This window comes from Apium graveolens, chromosome 5 (genome assembly GCF_009905375.1).
Source record: "Apium graveolens cultivar Ventura chromosome 5, ASM990537v1, whole genome shotgun sequence".
Lineage (NCBI taxonomy): Eukaryota > Viridiplantae > Streptophyta > Magnoliopsida > Apiales > Apiaceae > Apium > Apium graveolens.
The window spans coordinates 205,580,464-205,607,395 of NC_133651.1; the positions used below are offsets into that span (position 1 = coordinate 205,580,464).

Genomic DNA, 26,932 nt, shown 5'->3' on the forward strand with positions numbered 1-26,932 from the left:
ACCTGGGCCTCAAAACTGAAACTTTGGATCGTGCTCGAGTCATTTTCGATATTATCAGAAGTATCAGAGGTAAACAATAATTCTTCCATGTTGTCCGTACTCCTTTTTATATCCCCGGACAAACTATTTTCACGAAATGAAATTTGAACACCGTCTTCGTTGGAGACAGAGTAACTGCTATCATTACTCAAATATGTATACTTCTTCAATAGAAAACCATTCTAGGATATACAAATATGAAATCATAATTAGAAATATGAAGAACTTATTAATGAAATGCCAACAACAAAACTGATAGGATTGAAGTAATAATGATCACTAATTACTCAAAAATTTGTAGTGTGCGCACACTAATCTAAAGCAGTGCTCGTATACCCCCGTCTTGAAAATAAATTCAAGAATCCGGCCAAATATACTAGTAAGAACTGTTATAATTTGTAATTCGGTAAAAGGGAAGGCTTTATTCACATATAGAAAATGGCTCATCTTTTGTGAAAGGATGAGCCCAGTGTCGTACAACCAAGCTGATTAGATTTCAAAAGAGTCTTAAGGTAATAAGCCAAAAGCAGACATCTAAAATCAGGAAGTACCTCAATTTCTACATTTACAAACCGCAAACTCTTTCCACGTCCTATTATAATAATGGGCCGAAAACCATTCGAGTGGAGTTCCTTAGTTTTGATTTCTTCAACTAAGCGTATAGTTTTCCCACAACCATCATATGTATAGTCATCAACTGCTGGTGCATCAGCAATAAGCCTTGAATTTGCAGAAAGGTGTACTACATCCTCTCTCTGTTTGTAAAGTGGATCCAACAGTACTATACCGTTTTTTTTACTAATTGGATCGTTTCTAGGATCCATCAGTTCCTCCCTGCCAGTTATAGCTCCCAGACCAGGTACTAAAAACTCACAAACAGCAATAAGAAAATCCAGAACAACAAGGACCCGAGGCTGCTGAACACGAATCACAAATAACTGGGAAGATAATCGCCACCTATAGTCCATCACGAACATGGTTGAATTGGGAATATTAATACTGACTGGAGCCTTGGAGTCTAATCTTTTGAAGCCAATGGAGAATGGCAAACTTCCAACTGAAGACTGTTTTGGAATATCAGTACACGATCCAAGCATCAGCCGCATCTCGGGTTTTGAATCCGGACGTATATCCAGAATCGAGAATCTAGGTATGGTTACATAAAGATCTGCTTCAGACAAAGAAGTCATTCTGTATGATACCCAAAGTCCTTCTAACTGCATAAGCCATAGATACTAATGAATTCAAACGCGAAATCAAGATTTATTTTCACTAAAAAAGAAGATTTGAATCCTAAAACCAGAAGTGGAGTGAAGAAAAAACACCGGAAAAAAAACTGAGGTGGTTCCTCCAGATAGATCTATAAATATATGAATCACACAACTCACAATTATATGAGCCAAAGGGGACTCCTCATGGATGCCGTTACATAATTCCAGCAATGCATAATCTACTTCCACGGCCATTATGGTAACTGTACGTGACAGAATACTTTGACTATTTGAATTGACCTTGTCAGCCAGCAAACGAATCGTCTCTTTAGAGCTAGCATTGTTGTCACGAAAACTTGGAGGTAGATTTGGTGATTCGTTCAGATTTTTGGTGACACAGTCGAGAATGATGGTGTATTCTTTATCAGACATTACACAATGTAATAAACCCACCTGTTAGGATGAATAGTTAGCAATTATAACTTATAACTTTCCAAGATGAATATATTGTATCAATAACTAATATCAATGGAAATGGAACATCAAGCCACTTGATACAGTACTAATTTGAATATCACCCTGTTTATGAGGAAAAAGGAAAGTATAAAAGCTGATAGAAAAATGGCATCAAGCCACTTGATTTAAATACATTTAAAGTTTAAATATTGACTGGATATTAACCTACACCAAATTCAAGGAGAGAATAAACACATTATCACTCCTTGCTTGACAAATATTTTAGGTGAAAAGAAATTTCGACAGAAAACGTATAAACTAATTGAAAATTTCATCTTGCAATTCAAATAAAAATACAGGCCTTTTTACGATATGCCTTTTAGGTTGGAACTTTAAATTGTATCAGATAAGAAAATAGAACGCAAGTATAGATAATTTCAACACCAACCTTTACTTCCAAAGCGAGAGTTGGAACCTTCCGAAAGACGTCTCTTAAACTACGCCTCGCATAAATATGAATATCCTGTCCGTCCCGTATCATGGGTTTACCTAGACAACCATCAATTCCAACAGCCATATTGACCCCTATTATCTGGAAACCACAATCAGAGTCAAATATCTTGATTAGAAACACTTCAAATTTTAATGTCATAAATTTTACCTCTGCATCAAGGTTGTCAAGATGGACGGCTGAAGGATCATTCTCAGGGTGGCCATGCCAGCTAAATTTATTTCCCACCTTCAGGTTGCCTAGATCAAGTTGTATGAAACTGCATCCATGATAATTAAGACTACTCAACTACAAGCTAAATATAAACATATATATATATTGTAAACATATGTATATACATATATATATACACTAATATGTAAATACATATTTGTCACTGATTCAATACAATTATTAAAAATATTGGGTTTTAATATCCATTATTTCTCGTACAAGAGAAGATAATATATGTACAACATAAGACCACAGCTCATACCACGGAAAAGAATGGAGGGAAAGAAATTGTTGCGACAGAAAAACTGACAGCCATGCAGATATATGAAGATTACCAAATACACGCATGGAAAATCAATAGACTAAAAAGGAAGAGCAATATGACAGCAACAAGAATTACAAATGTTACATGGGTCCGGGTCCTAGCAACCGATTGTTATGACCATCGGGTCGCTATAATTTTGGATAGGTTTAACATTGAAAATTATTGTGAATGCACGGGGGCACATTGTCTACTCGCTTGATACACCCATTCTAGGATTTTTACCTATCCGCAGAAAAATTAAAACGGACAGATGGTTAGCAACAATCGCTTGCTAGGGACCAGCTTCCATATTACATATATGCTCCACACAAAATCACGAGCATAGTTGTTATGGTGTCACCTAGGATGATATTCTAGCAAATATGGATAGGCATTCAGCCCGCTTCAATTTTAAAGGGGTAGGCAAATTAGGCATCGCCAAGATGATGCCCAGCCCTTCTACTAGCAATAGTGACACATCGGCTAGAGAACGGCCACTATAAGAACAGATGAAATCGGGACTCTAGAGTCATGACACACAAGACATGTGCACCATCCTCCCGCTATTGCCAACGTTTTTGCATAATAGATTAAATCTTCTAAATAGCCAATTCAATTAGGTGTCGCCTAGGCGTTCATAAGAAAAATCGGGCGTACCGAATATGTAACATAGCTATCTTTAGAAATATTCAATATGCTTCTGTGTAATGTGTTTTACATATGCCTACAATAGCTGAATGCTTAATTCGCCTAATGAACACCAAGATGAGCACCTAAATACCTAGGTTTGCCTTTACTCCTTGACGAATATGATCCTGAGTAAAGTGAAGAATCCTATTATAATTATATGATAGACAAAACATCAACATCTAAAAAAAATTTAGCAACCAAAGAAAATGCCCAAAATGACAGAAGAAAAGACCATCAAAATGTTAATGATGTAACTTAAGAAGACTTTGTGTCTGTTAGATACATAACTTTCAACAAGAAATGTAAATTACATATTTAAAGGAAGATAAAAGTTTTAAACACAAAATACATATTTCTGGATAACGAGAAATTCATCTAGACTACTTATATTTCTAGAAAGCAATCAGCTCAACCTGGTAGTAGCCAAGGTTACCCCCTTGTCCAACCCCCAAGAAAGCACAAGAAGCACTATCTAATCAGCACTGTGTATCCTCTATACCGGTCTAATGTTCATCACTAAAATATACTAAAGGAAGTTGATTTAAATTTATGCAGATGATATTGACATCTAAGTACCCGTCATGTCAGGAATCAAAAAAGTATCAATCTTAAAATTGTTAACACTTATTTCCACAAAAGCTAAGCCATGACACTCTAAATAAAGAAACAAGTCAAATAGAAATCGTGTAACACAGTCATAAGTACTAACTCTTTGCTCATAGAATTCCTTGGTACAATAATTATAGGAGTTTCCAGCGAAAGGTCCAGCTTCAAAGCAGAACCTCCATCAATCTCATTCTTCTCAATCAACCACTCAAACCCACCAACCTTATCCACATATTTGACTACTTCTTCTGTATTTGGAGTTGCAAGACCCATAAAGTAGGCAGTTATCTGCAAAATCATGTATGCTATGATCATCAAAGGTATACAAGTATATTTATATTGACATCATGATATAAATTAATAGCTTATTAATACTAAAAGTATCAAATGATTTAATTATATTTGAAATGAGTACTTTGATCTTACAACTGGAATTTTCAAGCTTACCTCTTGGACAAACCTATAAAGGAAAACAATTCGAACTGCAGAAAGATGGCACTGCAAACTATAATCATACCCTTCATAGTCATCATCCTCAGCACTATAAGAATGAAATTTAAACTGAGGGAGAAAGAGACAACAAAAAAACAGTAAGAAGCACACAAGTCCCAGGTCGACTAAACTCAACTCACAGAAATGATAATATACCTGGATGAGGGATTCAGCCCCTTGATTGCGTATATCACAAAGCCAAGACCAATAGTGTTCACTGCCCAGTGTAAGATCGCACAATCTTAAGTTTCCTAATGTGCCTTCAATAGATATGGAACTGGGGTGAACCTTCAAAACAGAGGAGACAATAAACTTTAAAAATAACAAGAAAAATCACACACTAAAATAAGTGAAACAAAAAGTTACCGGCCACAAAAAGGATAAAACTGTGACAAGTACATAAAGAAAATACTTAATTCTCCCTTACCTTGAGGTCCAGGACAAAACTTTCTTGCACAAACATGGCCAACTGAGAACTATCCTCCTTATTAAGATACACACTAACACTGTCCACATTCATATTCAAATAAAATACGACACGGCCTTTCCCATATCCCAGTAGGCCTTTAACAGATGTGTTTCCATATTCTTCTATTTTCAGTTTGTTCTCAGATGATTCTTTATTAAGATTCTTCTCCTCATCTACTACACTTGGTCCACAATTTGCAGCACTCAGATCAAGGCCAAAACCAATCAAAGCAACAAGCGTGGGTCTGTTGAAATAGAACTCCAGTTTCGACATGGTAACAATCATCTGAGAGAGAGAGAGGGGGGGGGGGAGAGAGAGTTGTTATTATGAGAAATGAGCATCTCAACCAGTATACAGAATTACTGTGTGTGTTGCCAATGCAGTCTTTCATTAACTATAACATGCCGATCTTAGTACCTGTGAATCAACACCGTCATAATCGGGTGAACTAGTATTCCTTGTCAAAAACGTCAAAGAAACAAAATGAGAATCTTCAACATCCTCAGCCTCATAAAATACATCGGCAGAATTGGTTTTCCCAACTACAGTTTCCTTTTCACTAATTAAAGCCTCCACGGGATCAGAAAAAGATAAAAAATCAGGCAATGCATCCTTAAAAATGTCATCATCCTCAGTTGACAATGTCTCATTCCCTTGAGGCTCTACACTACTAAGCGAAGCAAGGGAATTGTCATCTTTCTGGACAGAGCAAGCTAAATATTGTCGAGACAAATCTGAAGAAGCTTGCAATTCATCTTTTATTTTTAAAGAATGCAGCTTCACCTTAACGGTTAAATCACCTTCACAACGAACAACATGCACCTACAATAAGACATGGCAGCACTGTCATTTTGATAATAGAAGTGAAAACGAAGCTATATCAGCCATGGTTACCTGAGAAACTAATGTCTAGCAAATACCAGGCTCAAATCTAAATTCAAAGAATATATTGGACTAAATGCAAAATCTGTGAGTATACAATAGAAAACTGTATACTGGATTTTCAAACTAACCAGTACTTTTCAACTATAAATATATATAGCATATATTTAAATCAACTAACGAAAAAACAGGACTGTTTGACAATTTGCATAAACAAAAAAATATTTTTAAAATAACATTAAAATAAGTAAACTATCTTCTTGGCACCAGATATACTATATCATATTTTCAGACATATTCTTATACAGTTGCACTAGAGAGAATAACATGACTAACAAAAAAACTAATGAATCAGACAAACCTTTCCTCCACCAGCAAGAACCTCCAGAATTGATGTCTCTTTTAGCTTCTCAGGGGCCTCATCTCCAGTCTAATATCAGATGATTAATATATATAAGGGGGGAAGAAGACATAATATTTATATATGTGCAATGCGAATAAAAGCTATAAAACCTAACAATCATAGATCGTTTGTTTCTGTGCACATGTTTTACAAGACAGCTTCAATCGTAAGTATGTAAACCTTTCCATATATTGATAGCTTTGTTTCTATTAATGTTCCATTAACAACAAGGTCAGCTGTTTTCAGGTTGGTCGGCCGAGTTCCATCATCATGTTGTCCAAGTATATCAACAGAAGGAGGGGCCTGCATTCAAAACAAGCACAAAGAACTAATAACAATTGTGACCACTTTTCTTGGTATTGAAGTTTTCCGGTAAACGAATAAACAAAAAGATCAAATTTGTACAGAAGCTCGATATGTTGCACGTATGAGTCCCCTCAGCCAGGACACTTTCTCCTCGTCCCGAAATTTTATTATTAGCGTGCTGAAAGACTCCAAAGCCTGCAGAATTGGGACAAGTGCTTGAATATTTATTCTTAAAAATATATTTTCACTACACAGAAGACATTAGCAAACCACATTAATCATGTAGTCCTATATCTAAAATTTGCTTTACATTAAAAGGATTTTGAACAATCAAAATGAGGTTTCTTTTCCTGACAAAAAAAAAAGATTCAGGTTTCTTTAACTAAAGGCTCCGTGTGCAGCATCCCATCAGGACTTTTATTACAAACACGATTCCAACTTTCTGCTGAAGTTATGTTTATCTCTTACAACTACTAATAGCTGTCAACTTAACCCAAGAAATCTGAGAAACAGGCAGGGTTACAAAAGGAATTGATGAAGTGAGAACAGTTAAAACTTGATTGTCTTAGCAGGAATGCAGTTGTTGAATTCTTGCAAAAATTACAAAACATAATAGCATTTAAATTAGGAGTTAAACAGTATAATAAAAATATAATATGCCTGTCCTAACTCATTAATGATATGGAAAAGTAATATATAAAGTAGTAACTGGATGAAGTCAGCATGGTCAACCTTCTGGCAATCAACGCCTCTAGCACAAACACCAATGCAAGATGTTATACCTCCAACATTGGTTGGAGGAACTTCAAATATATGTTTACCAGCCATGCTGCACAAATTTTAACATAATACAATAAAAACATGCTCAGAGAACATTAAGTTGTTCATATCATTAAATACAAGGCCATAAAGTTATGTATTCGACAAGTAAACAGTAATGAACCAAAATGAAAGGTAATGGTAAGCATTACCTCGAGCACCTAAAGTAACTCTGTGACCTTTCGGACTCCAATACATACAGATAAAATCCAGATAGCACGAGAAAACAGGGTTGCCATGAGGCTACAGAATAGCCAATTCCCTGAAGCATTAAAACGTTGAGTTACAGGATTGTCTGATAAAGAGAATGTCTATAAAAAAAAGAACTAATTAATTTCTGTGGCAGACAAAGGGACACACCTTCCAAACAAGAATTTGAGCTTCAGCTGAAAGATCTGGGGGATTCCATGGTGCCAGTTCAGCTTGGAAATTTCCACCAACAGGCTGGGTGCCATTTTGAATTGTTCCACTGATTATGTTTAACAGTTTCATAAGTCGGGAATATCTGACCGGTGAAAAGTGAATTCCAAGGATAGGTACTTGAACAGATATACGAGTTGATGGGTGATTTGGATGAGGTACTTTAATCTTCAAAAACAAAAGAAATGAAGTTCATAAAAATGTCTAACTTAGCTTTATGGCCAGAATAACCTTACAAAGTTAAGGAATGTCACCTTCACTAACTTTGGATGACATAAGTGAATCCAAATTAAACTTATTAAACCAAAAATTTAGGTTGACATACCTGATCAACAATTACAGACATTCCACATCTATCAATGATAGAGTAGAATTTAACAGCGTCTGGAGACAAAGAGAATTGGCTATCAAAACTTGATGATGCCATCATATCACTCTGACTGTCAAAGCCACAATCTGTAAAATTAGCAGCTATATCCCTTCCAGATATGTAAAAACGAGAGTACAGACTCTGGCCCCCATCAACAGAATCGCTCTCCTGTAAAGGTAAAGATAAAGTAAAAGAAGTGAATCTGATGTAGTAAGAATGAACTTATAGAAAAAATTAAAGTATACCTTAGTGTGCAATGTAAAATGACCAAAATCCAGAAGAAATTGGCTGTCATATGTGGAAGAGGCGCCGGTTCTAATAGGGATTCTAACTTTAGGAGCATGAAGATCAATATCAAGGGCAAACCTGGACAACAGAAAAAATATGAAGATACATGTATGTGAAACAAAAACACCAACAATTCATATACATGTATGTTAATGAAACCTATCTCAAGAAACGAAGAGAGATGGATGCTACTAATGACTAAAGGCATTGCTTCATATCATAATCCGCAAAATACTTTCTTGAGGACGGATGTGATTTCTTGCACTATGAAGCCTACGTTTGTATAGTCAAAACAAATTAAATGAATACGAGCTAACGTTGCTTGAGTTATATAAATCATATCATGAACTTGAAAAGTTGAGACAGCAGTACAAAATTGAATTGAGAACAGATGTGAGTAGGATAGACAAGAAAGCTTTTTGATATACTTATACCTCAACTTCTTAGTGAGAATGATTCAAGGCCTTCTCTGAGTTTTAAAGTTTACTGTGGTATTGGACATGTTAAAGTTGCTACTTATCCTTCGCACTTGAATGTTTGTCTCCTGCTCTTGTTAAACTTGCAGCTTCAAATTGTTCCACTTATTTTCAATGTTCCTTGTTCTATGGCAGGGATCCGACACATCCATGTATTAACATAATTCAAAACCTGAGACTCGGGATTAAGTTTAATAAAGACATGGATTTGGACATGGCAATTTGTAATTTTACATAGATTTGTTATTTAATTAATGTTAATAGAGATTAATAAAATATTTTTGAGTTGATGAAATAAAATAAATTTAAGAAATTTTGTAATACATTTTATAATTAATAAATTAGTGTTCTAAAATTTAAATATCAGACAACTATTCAACTTTTTTATTGTAATTAAAACAAGTGATTTATAAATCTATGACTTCTGTAATTACTGTGTACTAAAGATTACTGTATCTTCTAACATATAGCTGTACGTTACTATGTTTAATTAATAAATCATAAAGTGAATGAATGTGGACACTAAAGTTAATAACATCCAAATACGTTATATAATGGGCCACCCAATCATAGCCGCTGAACTATACACTATCATCTATTCCCCTTTTTCATCCCCCTTATACTCCTCCCTCTCTTTTATTAATCATCAATATTATAAATAATCTGCAATTCATCTTGAATCTTCTCGACAACCTCTGATTTCTCCAACAGTGAAGAAGTATCCAATTTCCAGTAAATGGATCTGATCCTGATCCCGTGTTTGTACCCACTACCCAGGTCGTGTGTGTCGACACGGATACGGCTAGGTTACAAGGAGAGTCCAAGCATCACAGCCTTGGTTTGACTCATCAAATACAACTACACATCCTTGCCGGGGACGATGATGGGGAATGAAAATAGAAGGAAACTTTACTTTTTATCAGTACATTGTTTCATTGCATACAGTATAGGTCCTAAAGGAATTAGTGGATTGACATGTATGTATTATGTCGGGGTAGTATAACTCAAGCAAAATAATTCTAATACGGTGTTCAAAAGGGTTCAAAAGGGTTAAGAGCATTTCTACAACCTACAGATTTTAATAAAAGGTAAACACCTTAATCGATGAAAATAATATCTTAACTAAGTTCTAAACACACTTGGCTAGAATTAGATTCTTTCCGGAAATTTACTGTTCACGCATTAATGATTCTCTTGAACCATCCAGATACAATAAGATACATATTACTGATTTTACACAGTGCCATTGCTTTGCCCCACATGACATTCCTTGAAGTGGGGTCAATATCCACTTTATGTATACATTTCAAAAAGACACTGGTTGGACATGCAAGAGAGAAGCAAGTACATCATTTAATAAGATGCATCGTAAATAAAGTTGAAGACAAATAGTTCCAGAAGAACTTAGGAAACACCTGCTCTGCTCCTCTAGAACCATTTGAATCTGCTCCTGAGCCCTACGTGTCACCTTCTCAATCTTATTCTGCAATTTACATCAGAACATATCTTGGTAAGTTCATAAAAAAAAAGATGTAATTTAATTTTTTTGAAATAATTACCTGCAAAGCAGTAGCAGTTTCCAGTGCAACAACAGGACTAATGGCTTTACTTCTCTTCAAAAATTCAAATAAACGATCATAACTTTCCATAAACACCTGAAAAATATTTAAAAGATAATATGATTATTGTGCCTAATTTTTGGCTTTTTAAGAGCAAGCCCAATGGCGGTGTTAAAATAGATGTAGTTATTGTTACAATTTGAAACCAAAAAGTGATTTTTGGTGCTAAAATAGAACTTATGCTCCAATGATGGATGCAAAATAGCACCATATATATCCAAATAAAGCTACATTGTAATTACCTAATCTTAAAGTATACAACTATATTTGTTATTAGTACTTTATCAATGCAATTTGGCACTTGCATGCTTAGGTGGCAATCATAGCAACATCTATACTTGATTCTATATTTAGCACCAACTATAGCATTTTGCTATTTTACATCTAACTTTTGCACCCCATTGGAGTTGGGGGGTTTTCTTGGATGCTATATTATAGCAATAGCATTCATTTTAGTAGCACCATTGGACTTGCTCTAAGTCGAAACCAATAGCATTCAACCCTGCGTCACTAAAACCAGTGTGCATGTAAAAAAAAGAATGGATATCAACTAAAATTCCCATACACATCATCAAAAAAGACAAAATTCACTCTTAAACATAGATTGAGCATAAAACTTGTAGCTCCTTTAATCAAAGCCTTATTAAAGCTAACAAAAATACATAAAAGTTTCTCTTGAGTGCAGTATAGGTATCAGGTGCACTCATTGAGACACATGTACAAGACACTAAAATATGACTTTAGCATATAAAATACAAAGAAATGGTTGTTATTTCCCTCTACACAACCACAAACAAGATGGAACATTGGAACTCGATTCTATCTCCTCCACTTCATCTCAAATAAGACATCACACACAAGCAGCTTTCACAAAGAGATGGTTGTTATTTCCCTCTACACAACCACAAACAAGATGGAACATTGGAACTCGATTCTATCTCCTCCACTTCATCTCAAATAAGACATCACACACAAGCAGCTTTCACTAAAACAAAATGGACCGTACAACTTCATAAAGAGAAAGACCAGACCCCATTGACTTCAACTTTCACAAACTATCCAATTTACAGAGTAACTTCTCCGCTTCCACATGAAATTCAATTAAAACATGTTTTATTGGAAAAAAACTGAAACCAAGAAAATTTTCATCGAAACCAAAAACAGATAATCAATAAACCTTGGATTGAAACCCAATCGCAACCTCCACCCTCCCCCTCCCATAAAAAAGAACCCTCTTCCCATTATGGCCATTGTAATTAACCACAACAAACTCGCTAGCAAGCACCTCACATCAAAATTTGGCATGTAACTACGTACGAAAGTGAGCACAATGCAGACCCTTCTTTTGTCCCTAACTATTTTAAATAACATTAACACTGTTTTTTAGATATTTTACTCGCATATTCAAATTGTATTTAAAAAGTAAAAAACCTTCAAATACACATCAGTGAAAAAACAAATATGAAATGTAAGAGATTCTTATAACCATCTGAACAGGTATCTTAAACAATCTACCGTGCACAGACAATGCAAAGAGAACAAAGTAGTGCTTTACTGTTGCATGGCAAGGAGAAATTGTTGCTGAGAGCCTCCAATCAACATTTTCCCCAAGTGGTGAGTATACAAAACTAGCATCTAATGCATTCAGATTCTGCTCATCATAACCACTCTGCAAAAGAAGAACATCAGCCAGGAAAGCACTAGAAAACCAAAAAAATCAAAAAACAAATATTAAGATAAATTTTAGTCAAAACATGAAAATCTTTTATCATAAATCACGACAACCATAAAAATTACAGGTAACAGGACATACAAAAGACAAAGTTAACTGATAGGACAGCTGGTTAACATTTGGATTAAAACTGTCCCTATAAGCATCCATTCCTACTTTCTAACTTAAACTCAAACTAAAAATTATGTAAATGAATTAACCTGTGCAAGTGGCCCTTCAGGTGCAGAGACACCGTAATACTTCAGTGTCAAATCACAATGAGTACTTCGATGTTTTAATTTTGTTGACACAAGAAGTTGCTCAAATCTACCACAAACAATCTCTGTATGACTAATATTCACGATCTTGGCAGCTGCACGACCAACAGATACTATAATTAAGTAATGGGTCGTATTTTGCATATCCTTCCCTGAACGAAACGTCAAATCTTCATCTGGCTGGTAGCTTAGTAGATTATTGATTGCCTGCCATTCTTCTTTGGTTAATCTTTCCTCTATACTTTGTGCATCAGAGGTCTCCTCATCTTCAGAAGGTGTACCCCTAAGATTTCAAGAAATACAAGGCTTGCAATGACAATGATTTCATCAATATGAACACAATAAATTTCATATATTAGCATAATTACACAAAAGAAATAGAAAAACATATCAGAGCATGTGTGCATGTGCCCTCAGAGCCAGAGCCACATTAGGACCACCCAACCAGGGGCACAGGGACATGGGGAACTGGTCAAATACTAAAGCCTTACTGACGTAGCACTAATTTTGAGTAGCTGAGTTGGTTTGGCCCAAGTTTCACCTTTAACAAATTATGGGTTACATAAAGACTTTTTGGTAAAATCTCCTCATCCCTGAGTTATTGTTTTCCTCTTAGATGAACTGCGCCCACCCCGCTACTCCCCAACCCAAACTTGTACTCTGGCCCTGCCTAAAGCGTGTGTGTGGCGCGCGTGTGAAAGAATGCAACGAATGGCGCAAGTAACCAACCAAGTAAATGAAAACCAGCTTTTCGTTTTTAACATCCTCCGCTCAGCTTCTTCCTTAGACCTCACAGATTCAGCTTTGGCATGAGCGAGGAACCTGCAAAAGAAGTACAGAATCTACTAAATGGATCTCAGGATTCAGGAAACAGCAAGGTACTCATTTGCAAATCAAGATAATGAATGGTAGTAACAAAGATATTCAGTAGCACAGCATTGAAACACATTGAACTCATAGCAGTAATACGAAAACAATTTTAGCGAAACACAGCCACGAGGGTAAAAAACTGCTTCTAAAAGAGTTTATAAATGGTTTGTTATGCCATTTGGCCTTAAAAATGCTCCAAGCACTTTAACGAGAGTAATGGATCAAGTACTTTGTGCATTTTTTGGTAAGTTTGTAGTTGTTTATTTGATGACATTCTTGCATATAGTCATGACAAAAATGAGCATAAAGAACATTTAGGGTTGAAGAAATATATTAATCTCAAGGATTGTGTTTTCATGCAAACGACATTTTCGTTCCTAGGGTTTCTATTAACTTGTACATGTACATGCCTTAAAGTTTCTCTAAAGTTGATGAAAAAAATGTCAAAGCTGTCTAACTATGGCCAACGCCAAAGAGTTTACAAGTAAGAGGTCTTTATGGACTGGCATCTTTTTATTTCCATTATATCAATAATTTTAGTACCATCTCAGACTTACTGAGTGATTAATTGCTAAGAAGCAGTGAATACAACTAAATTAAGAAGGCTGAAAAGAGTTTTCCAATTCAGAGGTTAAACCTTGCAACGTATATTAGAGAGCAGGACAGTAATTAGAAATCTGTTAATGCCTGGACTACAAAATGGCCCGATATTCACAGACAAACTAAGGACATGGAATCAAAGAAAGAAGTAGCTAACTATAAGCACAAAGCTAGAAATAATACAAGGACTTCAAGAAACCCTTATCTCTAGTGACATGCATTATCCAAACTAATAATAAGCACAGTACAACAGATATGAACTTCATTTCCACAAAATTTATAGACTGCATATAATTTATAGACTGCATACCTCCACAAGAGAATTACTTTAGGATCAAGATCCTTCTCTATATCTCTAATTTGTTTGTTATCAAAATTTGACAGCTTCTGCAGAGAACTAGCGTACAGCTGGATGTACCGTCGACGCAGATGACACAGGGACTGGACTTGGTCCCAGGAAAATCTATAGCTGGGAAAGAAAAATAAGAATAGTTGGAAAGACGAATTAGGGCACACTTGCAATTCTCTCTGTTTTCATTTAAAAGAAAAAGTAAACACTACATGCAAATCAAATTGTCTGCCACATTTTAGTAGCTTGTGCATGGCAATGAAGATCACAAAACATATTCAAAACATTACAAATTCAATGAATTTATATTTGGATGTTCTAATGAAATCTGGAACTAATGAAGGAAGTACATATTCCAGATAAAAAACTAAAATGGCTTAAACTACATGTACAACTTCAATTACAATTTTTACCAAATTCTCTTCTGCTGCAGACTAGCTTGAGCAGCATAACGCCACCAAGACTTGGGGTTTTCCAAAACTGGCACCACTGGTCTGATATGATAAACCTCAAGGTACGCCTTATATCTTGAGAAATTCTCAAAGAGCCTAATCCAATCATGATACTGAGCCTACAAGAAGATCAAGAGATTATAAATCATTCACTTTGTATGATTAACGGAAAGTACAACAGGATTATATCTGTTTTTCTTCAGTTCATAAACAAACTAGAGAAAGCCAAGGGTTATGAGAAGGCACAAGAACCAACCATCAATAAAACTAGGTACCCAGAAATTAAATAAACTCTAATTCTTGGGGTACCAACACTACTTGTAAGATGAGCAGCAAAGTCAAACAATACTTCATTTAGTACGCTATTTTTTTTGGCTTTTTCTATACTTCCTTTCTTTCACATAACATAAAGAGAAATTAGAGAGGTAATATAAAGAAAGTAAAATTCTCTTTCTCTTTATCTCTAAATTTAATACCAAAATAACAGTGTGTCATTAAAAATCTCTTTCCCGATAACTTCTGTTTAATACAATATCATAAATAATTATAAACAGAAAGCAAGAAACATATCAGAGAAAACATATCAGTTATGTAACCAAGTAAGGGTTTAGCACCTCGGCGATTGTTAAGGACACATCACTAAGGATCAGAGAAACCTTCTCCGATGGCTCGTCAAGACCACTTCTCTCTTCATTGCCTAATCTGTGATACTTGAGGTCTCCATTAATAGGTGAAACTAAGTATTTGCGATCCTGAGCCCATCTAGACACTGTTCCCCCATCTTCTCCAGATTCATTGATACCATCTTCGAAAATCTAGATACAAAACAATGCTTTTAGAGATGGTACGAGTCCTTTTGTGATGTTTCAACAATCCATGCTACCATCATTTCCAGTCTTGAAGAATTAGAGCATACCTCAATCCATTCCTTAGGAGTAAGATCTTCCCATATCTTATCCAAGCTCCAAGGAAGCTGGTTGGAATCATGGTACATGGCAAGCCTTTCCAATTGAACAGACTACAAAAGGAACATATGAGTTCTAGTCCAGGAAGTTCATTTGACATGTAACTATAACCAAAACTAGATGATAACACATAACAAGTATCACAATAAACTACAAAGAAAATGGATCTAACCTTTCGCAACTTATCTAGAGCGCCACTGGTATCAAAAGTTTCGTTCCCTTGCTCGTCCATTGTAACAGCAGCAAGCTTTGCCAAAGTTACACCACAAGCAAATGAATTTCCTGGATTGCTACAGCAGGGAAATATTTATGTTTCTTTAAGGACGCAAGGTTGACAGGGAATATAAAGCATTACAATAATCACACTGAAGATCTTGAACCAAAAAACATGTAAACTAAAGACAATATATTTTGCAGTAGTGTAGTTCAATATCAAAGAGATGAGTGTGCACTAACCTTGTAGAATCCTCATATCTGACATGTACGTTGCTAATGGTTATCTTTAGATTCCCAATTATTGTAGAAATCAACGAACCCAACCATGAATTTCCTGATGGTGACTGAGAAAGAGTAACCATGCAGATAAATCTCTAGATCGACAATCTAATAGAATACTTAAACCCACCAGTAAATTAATATTTAACACAATTAACCAAGTCGGATGGAAGTTAAATCTGTACTTGTGTGCATGACATAATAGCCACTCTGCAATAACTTTTTTACGGCATTGTGAAATTTTAGTTACTCTTTTCGATTACTAAAACCTAAATGAATGGTAAAACTGAAAGAAATCCCTCAATTATATGATCTACTCCTAACATACAGGTCAGAAAGATTTTAATTGCTGCATATGCTATTATGAAAGAATATGTTTTATTATATAGGGGACAAGTCATCTTAACAAATTCCTGCCAACTCTAGAGAACAAACACAAGCTTATGCATGAAATGAGCCTTGTAGACAAAACACATTTCTTACAAATATATAGCCACAATTGTTATCTTCTTTATTTATTAGGGTTTTCACATGAATTAGATCTGAGGATTCGTTGCATTTCATGTTGAACGAAGATAGGTTTTAAGCTCTTATTTTCACCCATTTCTTTAATACAACCTAGTTTCGTTTAAACAAATTTTCTAGCCTCGATAATTTGGTCAAAATTCGCGAGGAAGTCGACACCCCAAACGAAAGCATGATCTACAACAGGAATCTTCTCTGCCTAGCCTCAAAAATTTCCTCTTCCAATATAGATCCCACGGTACTTCTACTTCAAATTTTCAACTTGATCAACTACATGATCTCAGAGGGTATGCTTCAACAATCTTATCCACACGATTTTTAATTATTGGGCAGTCCTCATGTAGCTGAAAATACAATGTGAACAATTACATGGTGATTTTGAAAAAACTAAGATGAGTCATAACAAGATATCTGAAGAGTTCGTGTCAAGTTCACAGATTCCATAAAATCCTGTATTGTGATGAAATCAAGCGTGGTAACTCAAAATATTGTTAGTAGTGAGAACTTTTGGAGATGATTTAGATGTACCAGTTGATTATGAAAAAGTCGTTACTCCTCAAACTGATGTTCGGAGTCTTCAAGTAGACGAGGTACAAGTTGATGACTTACAAGATGTCAATGATTGTAAGTCTCTCCTTCGAGATATCAAAGCGACTTTCCAAAGAATTCACATATAGTTTCTCTATTCTTAAATGGTTATAATAAAGTCAAATATGATGATATCCACAAATTCATGTCTTTCACGCGGAGTCTTGTTCGAGGATTGTTGATTCCACGTTCTTGTCAAACTTGTGGCCCAGTTTTTCAAAGGAAAGGGGAGTATGTGAAGCATAATATAATTAAGTTGATTAACTGATTGATGTGATTGCTTCAGCAATACCTTGTACAACGGAACAATGCCCAAATTCGTCATTATGGTCCTCTTTTCCGACTGTTGTCATGGTAGATGGAGCTGTTACATGGGCTAAACCACAGGTGAACACAATCAAGGTATGGCTGATGCAGCCATATTTGAGGAGTTTTTTGGCATTTGGGACTGTATCCGGAGAGCTTGTACAAGCTTAAACAGTTAGTCACCCTGCTTCTGTAGCTCTTGGGTAGTTGAAGCTATAGCTATTAAAAGCTCTTAACTCGATTAAAGATCAGGCTCGGCTGATGATCAAGCTTCGCAGACGGTGGTGGAACTCAGAGTCTAACAGCTTAGTTGTTTAGGCAATAGTGTCTCCATATGTTGTGATCATCAAGAATTATCGCACACTTCTAAACTCTCTAAACAGTGTTTCTTTGCTTTCCATTAAACAAACTGCTAATATGGTTGCTCATTGCTTTTCTAAACCAATAAAAATCCAATTGCTTTTTGACAAAACAATAATAATTAATAAACAGTAACAATAACAATAACTATAACATATACAAGTATATTGAGTCAAAAATAATTATAATATAGTTAAGAATACTCTAAATAATAATAAACAAAAATTTAGATTTATGGTGTTAAATAAGTAATAGATACTAGTTAATAATAAAAGGATTTATTTCCTTCAATATACAATTTTAATTACTCCATATGTTTACTTCTACATCAAGTTTAAGGAATTCTGTATAAACTATTGTAATTTTCTAAATTTAATTTTTAATATAATCTAATTATCTATTACTTGCATCTGACTGTCAATCCCTTTATTAGACCAGTCCTACATCAAAAACCTATCTTAAACCCGACCTATTCTATCACAACTGACAAATATTTAAGTGAAATTTAAATTCTTTCTAAATGAGAAAACCTTGACTTCTATTTTGGATAACAATAAAATGATTTCAACTATATTTCGGCATCGTGAATATGTGGATAGACATATAGCCTAGTGGATTCATTTTTCAAATTAAGGAAATGCAATAAGCTTCTTTATTTCCTTCATATGCAAGTGACGTTAAAAAGTTAAAAATGTATTTTCTATAACACGTAAACATCCTTGAATGTATTAAGCATAGCATAAAAATTTAAAGACATACAGTTCCAAGTTTCGATAGCCTAGTGGCTTCATTTTTCAAATTAAGGAAATGCAATAAGCTTCTTTATTTCCTTCATATGCAAGTGACGTTAAAAAGTTAAAAATGTATTTTCTATAACACGTAAACATCCTTGAATGTATTAAGCATAGCATAAAAATTTAAAGACATACAGTTCCAAGTTTCGATCTTGATATTGCTTCAAGTGTAGCTGATTCAGCTTCCTGTGATAGACATTTAAATTCACATATACATATTAGCAATTTATCATATATACGGTGGACCAAAATGTCACTATCTTAGTAAAAAAATGCCCAAAATGTCCCTTCTCAGAATTATAGCCCAAAATGTCACTTTATAACGGGATATCGTGTAGCGTTTTGAAAATAGGACAAAACGCTACACGAAATAGCGTTATGTCACCTTTTTTTTTTTTGAAAAAGTAAACCCCACACTACTTGAAGTAGCGTTAAGGTTTTTTTGAATTTTTTTTGTTCTTTCTACTTTTTAAGCTTTTATTGTGCATCGTTTTAGGGCCGGAAACAACACTTAATGTTACGTTTTTAATAGTCATTTTCAAATTAATATTTTTAAATTTAAAGATGTACCCTAATTTTAATAATTTTTAATTTTTTAGAGTTCAATAATCCCCTTTTGGATTGTAGAAATATTAAAAAATTGAATAAAAACACATCTACTTTAACAAATTTTAATATTTTAGGGTTCACCAATCTCCATTTGGGTTTTAGAAGTATTAAAAGAGAAATTAATAAAACGTACACCGATTTAGGGTTTAAGATTTAGAGTTTAGAGCATTTAGGCCCTAAACTCTAGAGACTAAACCCTAATTTAATCTAGGGTTTAGGGCCTAGGAACTGAAAATGTAAACTATAAATTAAATAATTTTAAAATTTTAGGGTGTAATTTAAGTTAATAATTTTAAAAAATTTAGGGTTTACCAATCCCATTTTGGGTTATAGAAATAATTTAAAATATTTTTTTTATTAATTTAGGATTTAAAATTTTTTTATTTAGGTTTAAAAAATTGTATTTAAAAAAAATCTGTGTAAAACGCTATATGAAGTAGTGTTTTGAGGTCAAAACGCTATATGATGTAGTGTTTTGGTGCCAAAACACTACATCATGTAGCGTTTTGGCTATTAAATATATATAAAAAAGGTAAAACTATAATAACGCTACATAAAGTAGCGTGTGACTTTAAAATCAAAAAAAAAAATACAAAACGCTACATTGTGTAGCGTTTTGGGTTGTTTTCCAAACGCTACACGATGTAACGTCTTGAAATGACATTTTGGGACATTTTTTCCAGAAGTGACATTTTGAACCATTTTTTACCCCAAAGTGACAATTGGGGCCAACACCCCACCTAATCGTGAAGAAAAAAATTATTCTGGATGATGAGCTTACAAGACCAAGGTTTTTACATAATTTTCCCAAGCGTAAAGAAAGGAAATAACTAATATGTGTTTGAGCATGTTCAAAACTTTCCCAAGACATTGTCGTACTTCAAGCAAATTATATCTCTAGTAAAAAAGATTATAATTATTTGAACCACTATCAGGTGGTAACAGTATATATACGTATATGTGTGTCTGTATGTATACATGTATATATTATAAAGAATAGAAAAAGAAATACAAAAGTGATAAAAAAAAAACTTGCTAAACATCATTTCAGAACTAAAGGTTTCAGGAACACATAAACAATCATCATGGATGTATCCCTAGCATTGTGCCTAGCATGTACCTATCACCCTTGGTAACAAGAGGTCAAGGCTTCGAGTCTCAATGGAGACGAATTTGTGCATGAGTAATTGAATTTCTTGTAATTGACCTTATCCAAAAACAACATTGTGGATGTATAGGAGGTTCACCTCAATCTGTTGAAGTTTTGCTTCAAAACGTTTTTCTCGATCCTCCTCCTACAAGAATTGATATATTCAGCCAACAAAAATGGATATGTGTAAGTTAAGGAAAAAATGCTGACATTGAACATAGTATGTGTTCCCTACCTTTATAGACCTCGCATCAGGTGCAGGATGAGCAAGAACAAAAACACGATCAATGAGCACAATTACAGGCTCTTTGCCAAGACTTTTCCAAGGGACCTATTGTTTTAGAATATATCAAAAAGAGTAAAACACATAAATAAGATATGATTTTATAAAAAGCAGCCAAGTGCAATAGAAGGTGGCTTCAATGCCTGCTAACAAATAATTTTGAGGGGGCAAATTGAAAATATCTAGAATCTCTACAGCTATTATGGCTAAATGTCTCATACTCTCAAGTACCTTTAAATCCAGAAAACAACTGTTATAATCTTATTATTTTTAGGTGTTCGAAATAATATAAAGAACATAAATTTAAGATGTAAAAGCAACATTTGAAAATAAAATAAGAAAAAATATTTTCCAAAATAGGGATGGAACAAATTAGTGATATTTGAGTAATAAAGGGGAGAAAGAGCGATGCGGTAAAACTTTTTTCAAGATGTTGACATGTGGCAAACTTTTGATTTAGCAGGTCAGTACTTTAATTATAGTTATAGATTAATTTTACAAGGTTATAACTGGTGCTCTGCATGTTTTTTCAAAATTTTTTAATATTCATATAGATATTTATGTGCTGTCATTGTCTTGTCTGGTCAAATATTTATTAATAATAAATGCAGTAATAATTGAACTGTCCTTTCATTGTACATGTATCAACCCTTTTTTATTTTTCTGAAAAACGTGTAGTTCCCAAGTTTTAAACCTTCAGCTGTCTTGGCTTTTATTACATAGTTATGACCAGATAATGGTCACCAAAGGTTCCTCTTACACTTATTATACATTAAATAAAATTATTCTTATGAAGTAGACATCTGCTCAAAGTTATATATTTTTTTAGGATTTTAATTCTTCTTAAAACTGCTATGATCCCAGTATAATTTTCATCCCATTATACTTTTAGCCTTTAGGTGAATAGCATCTGATTATTTGATCTCTTGTTAGCCTATTTTTAACCATTTCATAACCATCAAAAAATTAATTACCTTTAGCGTTATTGTTCCAATAAATCCAGCTTTGACAGTAACAGGAAGTTGTAGTGAATTAAGTGCCTCTGCTTTCAATTTCAAGTCTTTGAGAACCACATCACCTACAAGAGATGTAAAACAAATAAAAATATAAGATTAGCTAATAAATTAGTAACTAAACGGAAACACTAATCAACAAAAACATATAATAAAGGAAACAATGCCAGATGAGCTCATGTCCAAGTAAGATTAACTAATTTAAATTTTACCCGACAATTTACCGATAGTAGTTTGAGAACAAAGTAATTGAACTAAATTACAGCCCTCAGCAGTGAGGTTTTTGTTGGGGGGGGGGCTAAGACCATCAAATTTCTACATGACACTAGCATTTATAATCTCAACCCTTTCTTTCCTAAAGTTCATAATCTTAACCTAGTTTAAAATATATTTAATTTAATTATTCATATTAGTTTGATATATATATATATATATATATATAGGTTTGCGCTCAAGAGAGAACACATCCTTAAAATAGAACCTTAGAACCATTACAATATAAGGCGAATTCTGGTGCAGAACCCTAAATTTTAGATAGACTATGATGATCTAAACCTATATACATGTTTTTTGCATTGTTGTGTATGCTTAAAAATGTTTTCAAAATGTTTTCACAATATAATTGTGCAATTCTGCTACAGAACCCTAACAAATAAGGCAAATTTCTACAGTTGAACCATTGCATAAGATGTATAAGTTCTATGCGTTCTTTATCTAAGGGTTCTATGAGGAACATGACCCTGTGTGTGTGTGTATTTCTCTGAAAGGATGTGTATCAAATAATAAGAAAATTTAATCACCTAATAAAATACAATTTAACAAACCGAAAAATAATAAGCAGCATGACAACAAATCATATTAAAAAGAACAGAGAGAACAATTGAAAGGACTGAGACTTCTACATTTTTTGCATATCACCCCCATAATGTCTTTTTCACTTATACTTAAAAAGAGGAGGTCATTATATCATCAATATTGGAACCTTGGTCAAATATTTACACCAGTAACAAACCAACACAGCCAGGCATCTGTTGTTGAACAACATGCAGCATACTACTATTAAAAAGAAACTCAGGATATAGGGAGGGTTAGGGATCCATGGTCCGTCATGATTCTTATGCAAGGGGACATCTTTGCACCTTGTATCATTAAATTACTATTCTCATTGCTTCTTAAGTCCCATCATCAACCAATTTGAGGAAGATCTCCGAGATGTGCCAAATCCCAATACATATAATATTTAACATGTATTTCTCACCCAAATACAATGATAAATAATTCTTTGTTCAAAACATACCTTTCCATACACTGATCCTCAAAGCCTCTGCTGAAAGACCGTGAACATATTCACCCAAATATCTTCGAAGCAAATGCAAAACCTACATCCGAGTAAAACTTTTTTCAACATTTAAACAATAAAATAAATCTAATAGATTTGTCACAATTGCATGACTATAAACCAACTTACATTATACAACAACATCAACATCAAACGCTAAAGCTAACAACCTAAGCAGGGGAGGAGTCAAAAAAGTAATTACAAAAAGGTGAAGGTTAAAAACAGTACACTAGGCCAAGAAGTAAACCATAAAGTTCAAGATAAACATTAGCAATCCAATACAACAATGTCTATATGCATTCTTCATTTCTCCTTTTCCCATATTTTCCTTGCTATCAAAATACAGAGAAGACTAAAGTTGAATAATCCAAGTGATACTAGTTATCATCGAATTAAAACTTATCATACATGCCCAATATTATAATGTTTAACTCGTAATTCAGTTGAATTAAACTAATCCAATAATAATCACAACTTCCTCAAATAGTGCAATGATTACATTAAAACTATAACAGAAATTCAAATTGAATAAAAAAATAATAATTAATAATAAATTAAAAAAAACTCTTACGTGCGCTTCGAACATGATGAAAGCTGAAATAAATCCCGAATAAAACTAGAACATGAGCTGATCCCTGCGTACATTAGACACTGTCATTGCAGAGATCAATGATTAACACAAATTAAAACCCTAGCTTCAGTCAATATGTATGTATATGTATGTGTGTATAGGCAGAGAGAAATAAAGAGAGTGGGAGAGAGAGAGAGAGAGAGATTAGTTTAAATAGGAGGTTAAATCGGGAAATGATGGTACTAGTTCATGTTCACAACTCCTGTTCAGGTTGTTGATATGGAACTATGTATATAAGTAGATGTGTGTCAGGAGGACTACAACAACGTTTACGATGTACTTGTCAGTAACGGGTCGTGGGTTGACCCGGTTTCACCTTTTCCACTTTTATTATTCCATTTTAGTTTTTTTCTTTCTTCATAACAACAAAATATAGTATCTCAGTGCCGCGGATGGTGGCCCCAAATGTCATTTTTTTTTATTCAAATAATCCTCAATGTCACTTTCTAAATAAATGGCCCCAAATATCACTCCAAAACGGAGTTTCGTATCAATATTTTTCTTTTTAATAAAAAACGGAGTTGCGTGTTCCGTTTTGATTTTTTTTTCAAAAAAATAATTGAAAACGCAACTTCAATTCATGTTTAGGGGGGCAAAATGCAATCTCATGATGAGTTTTTCATATTAAGTCATTTTGGATCTACGTTTTGATTTTGTTTTTTTTCGCTTCCTAAGAAAAACTCGTTAGAAACTGCGTTTTTACAAAAAACTCGATTTGAAACGCCGTTTTTATATCCATAAACCAAAGACGAGACTGCGTTTTTTACCAAAACAATTTCTGAAATTGCGTTTTCATCAAAAACACAGTTTGAAACCGTGTTTTTAGACAAAAGCACAAAACGAAACTGCGTTTTCCTTTTTTTTTGACAAATGCATAAAATTTTCATTAAATTGAATATAATACAGCCGGGATAAACCCCCAATTGTCGATACAACCAGGTGATAAAATAAATAACATACTAAAATCAATTGGATGATTTGTTTCCTAATCGTTTAACACATAAAATTTTAAAATTCTTGAAGCTAAAAACGAAATCAAAGACATCTCAGACGATCCAAATTGCACCAGCATCTCTGAAGATAACAACATCGCAATTGACCATATCACGTAAAAACTATGGTTAGCCCAATGTTCAGAAACAACAATCGCATAAAATGAGATTGGAGAAGCGGCACCCCAGCTATCTACATGTTGGACACCTGCTATAGACATGCCGAAGGCAGCCCGACTATCTACATGCCGGATAATAGCTATAGACATGCCGAAAGTGTAAACCCATAAAAGATGAACAATCTTTGTTTGTGAAAGGTGAGCTCTTGCAATAATCATCACCGTCCCAGATTCGATACAGGTTTTGCATATCACCAAAAATATCAGCAACTTCGTCCTCAACAGATCCAATACCAGATTAACCCAAGCATGACTAAACAAAAACATAACAAACACTCCAAAAGGAGAGACAGACACACACTCCAAGAGGAGAGACACACAAATACCCAAAAGAATTGGGTTTTATTGAAAAGTAATCAACGAGAATAAAAGAAAATGAAGGGATTGGGGCTTTCCACCGGAGAAAACCAGTGGAAGCCCCTCAACCGAAACGCCGTTTTGAAGTGACATTTGGGGCCAATAATTCAAAAAGTGACACTAAGGGTCATTTGACCCCAAATAGTGACATTTGGGGCCTTTTTTCAATGCGGCCTAGTGTTCTAAAAATGAAAAAAAAATCCAAAATATCACTATTTGGGGTTAAATGACCCTCAGTGTCACTTTCTAAATTATTGGGGTGTTGGCCCCAAATGTCACTATTTGGGGAAGAATGGCCCTCAATGTCATTTTAGAAAAAGATGGTCTCAAATGTCACTCCAAAACGGAGTTTCGGTTGAAGTTTTTGTTATTAATAAAAAACGCAATGTCGTGTTTCGTTTTTAATATTTTTTTAAAAAAATTTGAAAACGCAACTTCATTTCATGTTTACGGGGGGCAAAGCGCAACCTCAAGATGAGTTTTTCATATTATTATTTTCGCATCCTGAGAAAAACTCGGTTAGAAATTGGGTTTTTACAAAAAACTATGTTTGAAACCCCGTTTTTATATTTATAAACCAAAAACGAGACTGCGTTTTTGACCGAAACAATTTCTAAAATTGCGTTTTCATCAAAAACATAGTTTGAAACCACGTTTTTAAACAAAAATACAAAACGAAACTGCGTTTTTCGTTTATTTAAAAAATGGTAGAGAAAAAATAAACACGAAACTGCGTTTTTCGTTTATTTTGAAAAAATAACTCGAATCCCCGTTTTCAAGTGACATTTGGGGCCAATAATTTAAAAAGTGACATTGAGGGTCATTTAACCCCAAATAGTGACATTTGGGGCATTTTTCAATTATTGTCCCCAAATGTCACTCTATAATAGAGTTTCGTTTTATGTTTTCATCTAAACTAAAAACACAAATACATTATACGTTTTTTCTTTAACATAAACATTTAGTACCCGTTAATTACAATATTTCAAACTCAAAATTCACCCCCTCCTCTCGACGATTGTACGTCGATATAATTAACACCGATTATTATCTCGTTTCTTCTCCGTTAACATCTCACTTTCTTCCATCTCAGTTTATCAGCCTAATGAATCTGATTTTGGTGTGTTCTTCCTCATCAAATTGGGGTTCATATCAGTTCTTTTCTGCAATTACGATGAATATTAATGTATGTTTTCCCTCATATATCTTTCTTTGTTAATTTCATTTTTTATAGTTGATATGATTATGTGTGTGTAGTTATCAGGAATAGTTATTTTTTTTAGTTGATATGATTATGCATGCTCACCATATGTTTGTCAAAAAGCAGAGCACTGCTTTTGAGTTTAATCAAGAAATGAACATATAATAGCGTTCTTGCATCTTTGTTGTACTAATACATTGTGTATTAATACATTGATCAGCTTCGATCTTTCTATATTAATTAAGTAATCATTTGTTTATACATACTCTGGTCTGTTTATTCATTAGTTCATTAGTCCATTAGTTTATCTA

At 34.1% G+C, this 26,932-nt stretch overlaps 1 protein-coding gene across 6 annotated transcripts in view; it reads right to left on the reverse strand.

Annotated features, from left to right (window-relative positions):
- The window catches only part of LOC141724723 (uncharacterized), a 48,150-nt gene extending 23,999 nt beyond the window's left edge, over positions 1-24,151 (reverse strand). Inside the window, exons 1-35 of one of the 6 annotated variants that reach the window (XM_074526957.1) lie at positions 23,833-24,144; positions 23,220-23,301; positions 21,884-21,987; positions 20,862-20,957; positions 20,724-20,771; positions 19,003-19,053; positions 16,256-16,359; positions 15,972-16,089; positions 15,751-15,852; positions 15,449-15,649; positions 14,796-14,953; positions 14,344-14,502; positions 13,293-13,385; positions 12,507-12,846; positions 12,130-12,243; positions 10,515-10,610; positions 10,371-10,438; positions 8,437-8,557; positions 8,147-8,359; positions 7,762-7,989; positions 7,554-7,663; positions 7,315-7,411; positions 6,682-6,777; positions 6,457-6,579; positions 6,235-6,303; positions 5,409-5,813; positions 4,950-5,276; positions 4,679-4,810; positions 4,478-4,591; positions 4,134-4,318; positions 2,368-2,476; positions 2,155-2,298; positions 1,428-1,703; positions 591-1,256; positions 3-221 (exon numbers count right to left, since the gene is read on the reverse strand). In XM_074526957.1, coding sequence (XP_074383058.1) covers positions 3-221; positions 591-1,256; positions 1,428-1,703; positions 2,155-2,298; positions 2,368-2,476; positions 4,134-4,318; positions 4,478-4,591; positions 4,679-4,810; positions 4,950-5,276; positions 5,409-5,813; positions 6,235-6,303; positions 6,457-6,579; positions 6,682-6,777; positions 7,315-7,411; positions 7,554-7,663; positions 7,762-7,989; positions 8,147-8,359; positions 8,437-8,557; positions 10,371-10,438; positions 10,515-10,610; positions 12,130-12,243; positions 12,507-12,846; positions 13,293-13,385; positions 14,344-14,502; positions 14,796-14,953; positions 15,449-15,649; positions 15,751-15,852; positions 15,972-16,089; positions 16,256-16,359; positions 19,003-19,053; positions 20,724-20,771; positions 20,862-20,957; positions 21,884-21,987; positions 23,220-23,301; positions 23,833-23,847 — 5,583 coding nt within the window. In that variant the 5' untranslated portion in view covers positions 23,848-24,144. Of the gene's footprint in view, positions 1-2; positions 222-590; positions 1,257-1,427; positions 1,704-2,154; positions 2,299-2,367; positions 2,477-4,133; positions 4,319-4,477; positions 4,592-4,678; positions 4,811-4,949; positions 5,277-5,408; positions 5,814-6,234; positions 6,304-6,456; positions 6,580-6,681; positions 6,778-7,314; positions 7,412-7,553; positions 7,664-7,761; positions 7,990-8,146; positions 8,360-8,436; positions 8,558-8,913; positions 9,041-10,370; positions 10,439-10,514; positions 10,611-12,129; positions 12,244-12,506; positions 12,847-13,292; positions 13,386-14,343; positions 14,503-14,795; positions 14,954-15,448; positions 15,650-15,750; positions 15,853-15,971; positions 16,090-16,255; positions 16,360-18,832; positions 18,843-19,002; positions 19,054-20,723; positions 20,772-20,861; positions 20,958-21,883; positions 21,988-23,219; positions 23,302-23,832 lie in introns of those variants that run through there. The other 5 variants (XM_074526960.1, XM_074526962.1, XM_074526958.1 and 2 more) reach the window with 5 other exon arrangements.
- Between the last annotated feature and the right edge of the window lie 2,781 nt (positions 24,152-26,932).